Source organism: Rhagoletis pomonella, unplaced genomic scaffold, assembly GCF_013731165.1.
Source record: "Rhagoletis pomonella isolate Grant_MI unplaced genomic scaffold, Rhpom_1.0 Rhpom_scaffold_00024, whole genome shotgun sequence".
Classification (NCBI taxonomy): domain Eukaryota; kingdom Metazoa; phylum Arthropoda; class Insecta; order Diptera; family Tephritidae; genus Rhagoletis; species Rhagoletis pomonella.
In genome coordinates this window covers 78,210-88,782 of record NW_023458578.1, presented here as the reverse complement: position 1 = coordinate 88,782, position 10,573 = coordinate 78,210, and the positions used below count along the sequence as shown (strand labels likewise).

Sequence of the window (10,573 nt, the reverse complement as noted above, 5' to 3'; positions counted from 1 at the left end):
AAGATTGAGCACTTTTCATATAGCTGGGTGACTAGGGTCTCGAGATACAGACCAAATCCATTATCGCCTTGCATGGCTGGTGGAAAGTGCACAAAACGATATCCGCGACCGTTAGCTGCTGAAACAGTCACAGGGAACGATGGATATCCAGTTTATCGTCGACGTTCAAAAGAAGATAATGGTCGAACTATCAAAGTTAAAGTTCAAAATCAAATGATTGAGATCGGAAATGACTTCATTGTACCATATTGCCCGCTGCTATCACGGGCCAAATCAGTTAAATATTTGTGCAAGTACGTCACAAAAGGCAGCGACATGGCTGTGTTTGGTATTGCGTCGGAAAATGCGAATGACGAAATCAGCAACTTCCAAATGGGCAGATACGTCAGTACTAATGAAGCACTGTGGCGATTATTGTCATTTCAAATTCATGAAAGATATCCCACAGTCGTACATTTAGCAATCCATTTGGAAAATGGACAAAGAGTTTACTTCACTGAGGCTAATGCGGCACAACGAGCTGAGAGACCACCATCGACAACATTGACTAGCTTCTTTGCAATGTGTGAAGCAGATCCATTCGCAGCGACGCTGCTGTACGTTGAAATGCCCAAGTATTACACTTGGAATCAATCAACAAAGATATTCCAACGTCGCAAACAAGGAACCCCAGTTCCAGATTGGCCACAGGTGTTTTCCACTGATGCGCTAGGTCGCATGTATACTGTTTATCCTAGAAATGATGCATGTTTTTATTTACGACTGCTGTTGGTAAATGTACGTGGACCAAAATCATTTGCGCATTTGAAAACTGTGAATGGCCACCAATGCCAAACATATCGAGAAGCATGTCAACTATCGGGTTTGCTGGAGAACGATTCTCATTGGGATTTAACGCTTGCGGATTCAGTTGTTTCATCAAATGCGTACCAAATACGAACGCTGTTCGCAATTATCATCACCACATGTTTCCCTTCACAACCAATTAAGTTATGGAACAAATACAAAGACGACATATGTGAAGATATTTTGCATCACTTGCGCATTCAAACGAATAATCCCGACATGGAAATAACCGATGAAATATACAATGAAGGATTGATTGTGATTGAGGATCAATGCTTGACTATTGCAAACAAGCTACTGATTGAAGTAGGTATGATTGCGCCAAATCGATCGATGCATGATGCATTCAACCAAGAATTAAATCGAGAGCTGCAATATAATGTTGATACATTGCAGGAATTCGTTCGAAATAATGTGCCTTTGCTGAATGAACAGCAAAAACAAGTTTACGATACATTAATGCAAGCGGTGGACAATAATACTGGTGGTCTATTCTTCCTGGACGCACCTGGAGGAACAGGGAAAACATTTGTCATTTCATTGATTTTGGCAACTATTCGATCAAGGTGTGACATAGCTTTGGCATTAGCTTCATCTGGAATTGCGGCGACTCGTCTAGATGGCGGTCGTACTGCGCATTCTGCGCTTAAGTTGCCACTCAATTTAAACACAATTGATACTCCAATATGCAATATTTCCCGATCCAGTGCAATGGGAAAATTGTTGGTGCAATGCAAGCTCATTGTTTGGGATGAGTGCACAATGGCACATAAGAAATCACTTGAAGCACTTAACTTCACACTGAAGGATCTTCGGCGAAATAACAACATATTTGGCGGCTTGATGATATTGTTGGCAGGCGATTTTAGGCAGACGTTGCCAGTAATTCCCCGTGGAACGCCTGCAGATGAATTGAATTCTTGCCTGAAGGCATCACCTTTGTGGAATAACGTAAAAGCATTATCGCTAACTACTAATATGAGAGTTCCACTTCAAAATGATCAAAGTGCTGCAGAATTTTCCAAACAATTGTTAGCTGTTGGAAATGGAAAAGTTCCAGTTGATGCGACAACTGGATTAATTACTCTTACCAACGACTTTTGCCGATTTGTAGACTCTCAATTAGCTCTTATTGAAAATGTTTTCCCAAACATTAGTGAGAATTATCAGAATTATGCGTGGTTAAGTCAACGAGCAATTCTCGCCGCAAAGAATAATGATGTACACGCACTGAATTTCACCATTCAATCAAAAATCGATGGCGATTTGGTGACATATAAATCCGTTGATTCCATAACAAATTCCGACGATGTTGTAAATTATCCAACAGAGTTTTTGAACTCTCTGGAGTTACCAGGATTTCCACCACATAACTTGCAACTCAAAGTTGGTTCAGTTATTATGATATTGCGTAATTTGAATCCACCGCGACTTTGCAACGGTACTCGACTTGCGGTGAAAAAACTTATGCCGAATTTGATTGAGGCAACCATTATTAACGGAAAGTACGCAGGTGAAAATGTATGTATTCCTCGAATACCAATGATTCCGACTGATCTTCCGTTTGACTTCAAAAGATTGCAATTTCCGGTTCGCCTTGCATTCGCAATGGCAATTAACAAGTCGCAAGGCCAATCGCTTAGTGTTTGCGGGATAAATTTAGAAAATCATTGTTTTTCATATGGGCAGCTATACGTTGCGTGTTCACGAGTTGGGAAACCATCCGCTTTGTTTGTGTTAACGACAGACCAAAAAACAAAAAATGTGGTTTACCAAAGAGCACTTCAATGAAACAGATAATTTGCGGACACGTATAACGCTTCGATTCAGATTTTTTACTTAGAGAAGTTCAACTAAATTACACTTCATTTTTGTAATCGAAATGAATACATTACTGTTGTGAAATGAAATAAAATTTTTCCTTTTCAAATATATTTTTCTTCATCTTTTAATCCCCAAACGAAATGTTACAAGAAACGAAGCCATCTGGTGGTGAAACGGAGTTCGCCGGGTTTGCTAGTACTATCTAAAACTAAATCTATTTTCGAATAAACGGATACCTCATTTATTGCAATCGCATACAAATTTTCGAATTTAGGCGACTTTTGTTAAATACCACCTTGAATTTAGATGCGTTAGGAGCTCAGCAGTATTTATTCAAAATTGATATATACAATCGCTCGTTAGCAAAAAAGTTGTTTTTCAAGAAATTTTAGGAAAATTGGGGTTGCCCACTTATATGATATATACGTATCTCAAAAACTACGCGACCGATCTCGAACAAATTTTGTTTACACTTTTACTGCTTAGCCTTCTTAAGTCCCGCCTTGAATAATTTTGAAAACGGACAAAACTTACTCCTCTTAAAAAATATAGCTAGCTTGAAGTTCTTTGAAATTGCCGTTACGTTTGTGGAGCCCGTGGTTTTAGTTCGATTTCAAAAACTTTCAGTATAGCGCTTACGAAGCCTAAGCGCAATGTATTTACCAAATTTAATTGAGATCGGTCGAGTTGTTTTTGAGATACGCATATATCATATAAGTGGGCGGTGCCACATCCATTTTCCTAAAATTTCTTCAAAACCCAATTTATTTTAAAGACCGATTATCTATATCAATTTTGAATAAATATTGACGCACTCCTTAGCCAAACTGCTAAAAAAATCTGAAATTCCGGTACATATATAAATTCAAGGCCGTATTTAACAAAAGTCGGCTAAATTCGAACATTTTTATGCGATTGGAATAAATGAGGTATCAGTTTATTTGAAAATAGATTTAGTTTTAGATAGTACTTCATATTTTGAAATTGTAGAAATGATCGGTGGTCAAACTATAAAAAATTTAGAGAGATATGGGTCCTTTTTTAATTTACCTAGCCCTACAACTTCTAAATGACCTTAAAAAAATCTATAAAAATAAGAAATAATATTTCTGATAAAAACCAATAAAATTAGGGAGTAGGGCCTTGAAATTTCCGAAAAAAGCATTTCGATGGGCATCCTAATATACATATGTTGATTGAAAAACACGTATTTTCTTCTTTTTATTTGGCGCTGTACCCGCCTAAGCGATTTTGGCCGAGTTCAGCAAAGCACGCCACTCGTTTCTCTTTTGTGCCAACTGACGCCAATTGCAAATGCCAAGTGAAGCCAAGTCCTCCTCAACCTGATCTTTCCATCGCAGTGGGGGCCTCCCCCTTCCTCTACTACCACCAGCGGGTTTCGAGTTGAATACTTTCAGAGCTGAAGCGTCGGTATCCATTCGAACGACATGGCCAAGCCAGCGGAGCCGCTGTATTTTAATTCGCTGCATTAAGTCCATGTCCTTGTAAAGCTCATACAGCTCATCGTTCCATCGCCTGTGGTACTCGCCGTCGCCAACGCGTAACGGCCCGTAAATCTTCCGCTAAATCTTTCTCTCGAATACCCCAAGAGCCGCCTCATCGGATGTTGTCATTGTCCATGCTTCTGCTCCATATACCAGCACGGGCATGATGAGTGACTTATAGAGTGTGGTTTTCGTACGTCGTGAGAGGACGCCTGAATTGCCTACTCAATCCAAAGTAGCACTTGTTAGCAAGACATTATTATCGGTGTTAATGCTGGTTCCCAAGCAAACGAAATTCTCTACTTTCTCGAAATTGTTACTGTCAACAGTGCCGTGGGTACCAAGGCGCGAAAATGCTGACTGTTTGTTTGATGACCTATTCGCTTTGCTTCCTTATCCAACTTGGAAAAGGCAGAAAAGACTTCGCGGTATTTGCTACCGATTATGTCGATGTCATTGGCATAAGACGGCAATTGCATGCTCTTGTAGTAAATTGTTTCTGAGCGGTTCAATTCTGCAGCTCGTATTATCTTCTCCAACATCAGATTAAAGAAGTCACATAAAAGGGAGTCGCCCTGTCTGAAACCCCGTTTGGTGGCGAACGGCTCGGTGTGGTCTTTTCCAATTCTGACGGAGATGGTGGTATTGCTCAACGTCATTTTACACAGCCGTATGAGTTTTGAGGGAATGCCAAATTGAGACATAGCGGCGTATAGGCAACTCCTTTTATTAATGTCGATAGCGGCTTTAAAGTCGACAAATAGGTGGTGAGTGTCGATCCCTTTCTCGCGGGTCTTTTCCAAGATTTGGCGTTTTGTGAATACCTGGTCTATGGTGGATTTGCCAGGTCTAAAGCCACACTGATAAGGCCCAATCAGTTCATTGACGGTGGGCTTTTCTTTCTTTCACACAATAGACTCGATAAGGCCTTGTAACCTATGCTTAGAAGGCTGGTTCGGCGGTAGTCGGCGTCTCAGCCGAGGCATTGTTTCGCTTCTTCACTGGAAGGGGTTGGACGGTGGTGGTGTCGCAATCAGATACACGTTTATGTAGCGAGCCGCTTGCTCCAAGCAGACACCAGCTTGACTCTGCACACTTCAGTGAGCCCTTAAACCGAATAACACGTATTTTAGAATTCCATTATTCAGATAACACTTTAGATTCATCTTAGTCCTAAGTTAGCCGATCTTAAACTTAAACTAATGGGATTTTGGCGATAATTCCTGGCATATACAATTTTTTTTACTTTAATTCGACATAAGTAGATTATATCGCTTTTCTAACACCTTTATATCAAGTTCAATTAATTACAAATTAATATGCAAGTAGAAGTACTATAGTTTTAAGCAAAATAAATCAATTTAAATATTTTCCCTAAGCCATACTGGACTCGCCCGGAGCTTTCTCGAACTCTTAAGCTGGGTTATGTGTTGGGATAGAGACCAGCCTGGATTATTGTCGGCTGAATACAAAGTTGAATAGGTTCTGACGGATTTAGCTAGATTCTGGCTAAACGCGGCTTGAATGAAAGGCGCGTAGTTTTTAAACAGGTGGTAGATAAGGGATCTTATTAGGTCCCTAAGAACCTATTGTCCTCGGGAAAAGTATGAACACACGACAGTATACGAACACTTCTAATCCTGCTCGTGTTTCCACGTGGCTGCTGGCTCAAGTTGAGTCTCTTAAGGCACCAGGGAACTCCAAAAGCTCGATTATGCCCGAAATTACTTTAATTTATAGCGCTCGATTAACATTATTACAGGCTAACCTAATAATCACGCACGCCGCCAATTTATTGTCAAAAATTTCTCATGCACATGCAGCTTGTATGGGACCAACCGAAATTGAACGGCGTGCGTATGAAGCTAACTCAATTTCCAATTTTTGTTCTGCGTGACATTTTGGTTTGACGTTTCGCGCAATGAAATCAAATGCAAATGCACGCAAGCCAATTTCGGGTGACGCAAAAAAACAAATTTGATGGCATGCGTACCAAAACGTAAGCCGCGAATATTAGGTTAGCCTGTTAGTTCTACGGGATTTTAGTCGATTTGCCCGATATGTCACGATTAGCATGCCTCCGATCTTTCACCATTATATTTTATTATTTAAAGATTTAAGTTGAAATTTTGGTCGCTCTTTATACACCGACGGTCGCCAAAGGAAAGGCAGAGAACCATTTTCCGGATATTGAGGTAGGCGCTGGTGTCAGTCAGTATCGATAACAGCTGTTTGCGGCAGCTACAGTTGAGCATGTAGTGAATGCAAGGAAGAAGAAGTATGTGTACCAAAAGCCAGCACAAGTATAATTGCCGCATTACGTTCAATAAGTACTCTTTGCATTATACTCTACTCACAACACATTGTTAAAGCTCAGTTAGTCTAGACTTAACTTAATTTAACTTACCGTAAGAAATCAACAATGATTAAGCAACACGTCAACTTAAGCCAGAAGCGAGAATATTTTGTGTTTGTATTTTCTCTTTCAGCTCTTTGCGGTCATTTATTTTTGAGAATTACATAAGCGAAAATCTGGCCGGCCTGATTCTTTAACCACTCTCAATTTCTGTAAGGCCGTAACTTGAGAATCTAAAATCTACAGGTTTTTAAGTTGCTTACAGTAAGTTAAGTTTTAAATAACCGCTAACACAGTTTCTCATATAACAGGTTGACCAAAATATTAAGTTAACTTAAGTTACGGAAATAAAGTCTGAGCTTTAAAAGCTCAGTTAGTCCAGACTTAATTTCCGTAACTTAACTTAACTTAATATTTTGGCTTACCTATTATATGAGAAGCTGTGTTGGCGGTTAGTTATAACTTAACTTACCGTAAGAAACTTGAGGAGCTGTACGTTTTAGGTTCTTAAGTTACCGCCTTACGGAAATTAAGAGCGGTGAGAAAATCAGGTTCCAGACTCTTGTTTTTGTATTTCTTAAAAATAAATAAACGCAAACAAATTTGTTTGCATGAATTTTTTTAATGCGGCATTTTAGGCGGCGAACTGTTAAACAGCTGAAAAAGAAAATGCAGAAACCAAATATTTACGCTTCTGGCTTAAGTGGACGTGTTGAGTAATCATTGATAATTTCTTACGTTAATTTAAGTTAAGTCTAGACTAACTGAGCTTACTACTAGTTGATATCGTTTGCTCTGGTCAGCGAAATTGAAAGAGTAAAAATGGAATATGGAAATTGACGATGTAAGGAAATGTTTACGGCCCTATTTCTAAAAAAAACGTAGATTTAAACTGTTGTATAATGTGAAATTTTCATAAAACTTTTGGGTTTATACAGCTTTTTAAATCTACGTTTGTACTTTAATTTTTATAAATGTATTATTTCTGGTTTGTAAAACTATTTTCAGTAATTAACCAACAAATAAGTTGTTAAAAACAACAACTTAAGCTATAAAATTATTAGTGGCAAATTAAAACTTTCAAAAGTTTTTTGGAAAAGTAAATTCTGAAAAAAGTGAAAAGTAAAGTAAAGTAAATATGCGTTTTTATTTAATATGTTACTTATAACAATAAGTTCTAAACACCCATTCGAATTTCTTATTATGTATTCACTGGTAAGTTTCATTAAATTCTATATTATAGAAATCACCACAATAGTTAAGAAGTTATGCCTATTAAATTACAGAAACTAAAGCATTTTAGCTCAGAGAAAGTTTTTGCTTGCTATCATACCCTTATGTACGAAAAACTGCGTTCATCTGAATTATATACCAGGGCTGGATATTAGAGTGCTTCAAAAAAATTTTTTTTTGGAAATTCATAAACGCTACCTCAAAATATTGTTAGTTGTCATAAAAAAGAGACACATATATTTTTATTTTGAAAAAAAAGTTTTCTTAGAGGTCACGCTGGTCGGCGTAAATCCTCCGGCTGAACCCTCCACGAGGGTGCCGACTGGTAATGGCCACTACAATTTAGGTTCTGTACGATGTCAGAATGGTGTCCAGCTAAGATCAGAAATCAGTGCTATGTGCTTAAGCTCCTCAATAGCTAAGTTATATGGAAATGGTTTTTGATCGTGGCCTATGGAGGTAATGGAGGAGCAAACCTCTCTAAAAAAGCTCTGGGTTGGAACAAGGTGTTAGACGACCCGTGCTGATGTTCAGCCTGGCTGGGGACCCAGATTAACAAATAGCCCAGTCTCGAACGGAGTGCTCCGGATACCTGGCGACCTCCGGTTCTATCAAGCCTTACCTGCGCACACGGACCTCTGTGCGGGCGGACCTCCATTGTCCGACACTCGTGGGACCAAAATTATGAGCGCAATTTACTACAAAAAAAAACAACACAACAAGGAGGACGGCCCTCCAAAAAAACCGACAGGGGTGGCTCCAATTAATGCTACAGCCTCGAGCAGGGCATTTATCGGACCGCCAGTGACAGGAGGTAGAGGGGGCTTAAGCGGTAGGGCTGGTCCTGGTACGAGTACCATAGGAGGCAGAGGGGGGAGTGGAGGCTTGGGCAAACCGGTCTCCAACCGATTCATGGCTGGAGCTGCAGCGTCAGCTCCGCCTAGGGAAGTCAGACCCCAATCCACACACACCTCAACCCAAGGGCGGGGTACGGCACCTGCTTCGAAAATAACCCGGCAGGATGCCGCCGACATTCCGAGCAGCTCGAGGAAAGTTGCAAACACAGGCCTGGGGGGGTCGGCTAAACATGTCCGCCCCTCGAAGCAGGCCTATTATGACAAAAAGGCGGCCATGAGGGTCGTGAACAAGATCGGGGACCTGCCGACAGAGCAGCTCACGGAGGAGCAGGTTAGGTCACTGGAGTGGGCGAGGGGAGTAGTAGCCAGCTTGGGAAGACCGGCAGGCGCTGCTCCAAAAAGGCAGCGGTCTGCTGAACAGGCAGGGGGTGGGGTCACCAAAAGACCAAGAACAGGTGGCCATAAATACCCCACTTTCAGGGACGTAGTGAAGGGAGGCGGTGAGGTACTGGCAATCATCGACAGAGGGGAGGGGGAAGGGACTATCCCCAAAGAGAAGTGGAGGTTGGTGGAGGAAGCGATTGCCGAAATCTACCTCCAAGTCCTAGACGAAAATCCTGGACCTCCTCCTCTCTGCCATGATTCCGGATGGTATCAGGGTAGAGCTAAACTCATCGCCTGCGAGGACCATAGGTCAGCCCAGCTCTATAGGTTGGCCGTTAGTAAGGTAGGTGAAGTTTGGCCGGGAGCCAAGCTCGAGGCCGTCAACAAGGAAGACATTCCTAGCAGACCGAGGGCTCGAGTTTGGATTCCGGCCAGACCCGCCGAGCCTGAAAGAATTGAGCGGATCTTCAGATCCTGTAATAAGGACCTGCCAAGTCATAATTGGAGGGTAGGGAAGATAGAGGAGCCAGTAGAGAATAGAAGGCAGGTGTTGCTGATCCTCAACGCCGAATCGCTAGCCCCACTGGCGCAAAAGGATTGGACGGTGAGATTCGGGTTCAATGACGCAACCATTCGAATCTACCGCAGCGACGAGCCGAGCTTGGACCTTAGTGAGGAGAGCGACAAGTCCGGCCTGCGCAGCGGTGGTGAAGAAGGGTTGCCCAGCAGCCAATGCTCATCTGACTCGGAGAGGCTATCCGGATTGGGGCCATTATTTTATGAAGAAGACCTCCTCGCCGATGACACCGAGGGTGAGGAGATCGAAGAGGCGGACGTGGATGTCACGATGGTGGAGGTAAAACGGACAGATTCTGATGAAGCTGATCCAGATCAACCTCCACCACTCTAAACTCGCGTCTGCGAACCTTGACGTCCGCCTGGCTGCCGGTGGACTCGACGTTGCCCTCATCCAGGAACCGTGGATACACGGCAATAAAATCTGCGGACTTGGGATGAAGGGCTTTAAGCTTATTGCCGCACAAAATGCAGGTAAGACTCGAGCTTGCATATTAGCAAGGAACAACTTAAACATCTTCCTGCTCCCACAGCTTAGTGACGGCGATCTGGTAGTGGCAAGCATTGAGCTGGACAAAACCAGCTTTTGGGTAGCCTCTGCCTACATGGCCCATGACAAGGACGTGCCACCAGACGGGTTTCGGACCTTGGCCGAGGAAGCAGCCTTCAAGAACAAACCACTGGTTGCCTCCTGCGACGCTAATGCCCACAACTTGATGTGGGGGAGTACGGACACGAATGCTAGAGGTGAGTCGTTACTAGACTTCATTCTAGGGAACAAACTTAGTGTCTTGAATTTAGGCTCAGAGCCGACCTTCTTAACAAAGAGTAGAGAGGAAGTTTTGGACATAACCCTGGCTTCAGACATGTTTGCCCATAAAATCAAGAGATGGAGAGTACTGAAGGAAAAATCGTATTCTGACCATCGTTATATTGAATTCGAAATAGATCTTAAGACCCCCCAAGTAAGGGAGTTCAGAAATGTTAGAAAT

At 41.9% G+C, this 10,573-nt stretch overlaps 2 protein-coding genes across 2 annotated transcripts; both read left to right on the top strand.

Annotated features, from left to right (window-relative positions):
* The first annotated feature begins 213 nt into the window (after window positions 1-213).
* On the top strand, window positions 214-2,465 carry LOC118749628. The gene is made up of 2 exons (XM_036484429.1): window positions 214-2,367; window positions 2,424-2,465. The coding sequence occupies exons 1-2, from the start codon at window positions 214-216 to the stop codon at window positions 2,463-2,465; spliced, it is 2,196 nt and encodes a 731-aa protein (XP_036340322.1).
* A 5,592-nt stretch (window positions 2,466-8,057) lies between these two features.
* Window positions 8,058-10,203, top strand: LOC118749626. The gene is made up of 2 exons (XM_036484428.1): window positions 8,058-10,055; window positions 10,115-10,203. Exon 1 carries the CDS (start codon window positions 8,449-8,451, stop codon window positions 9,913-9,915), a length of 1,467 nt encoding a protein of 488 aa, XP_036340321.1. The 5' UTR covers window positions 8,058-8,448; the 3' UTR covers window positions 9,916-10,055; window positions 10,115-10,203.
* Window positions 10,204-10,573: the final 370 nt, after the last annotated feature.

Coding starts and splice junctions, on each gene's coding strand:
- LOC118749626 (XM_036484428.1), top strand. CDS start 8,449: ATGAGCGCAATTTACTACAAAAAAAAACAACACAACAAGGAGGACGGC.
- LOC118749628 (XM_036484429.1), top strand. CDS start 214: ATGATTGAGATCGGAAATGACTTCATTGTACCATATTGCCCGCTGCTA. Junction 2,368..2,423: donor GAAAGTACGCAGGTGAAAAT/GTATGTATTCCT, acceptor TGACTTCAAAAG/ATTGCAATTTCCGGTTCGCC.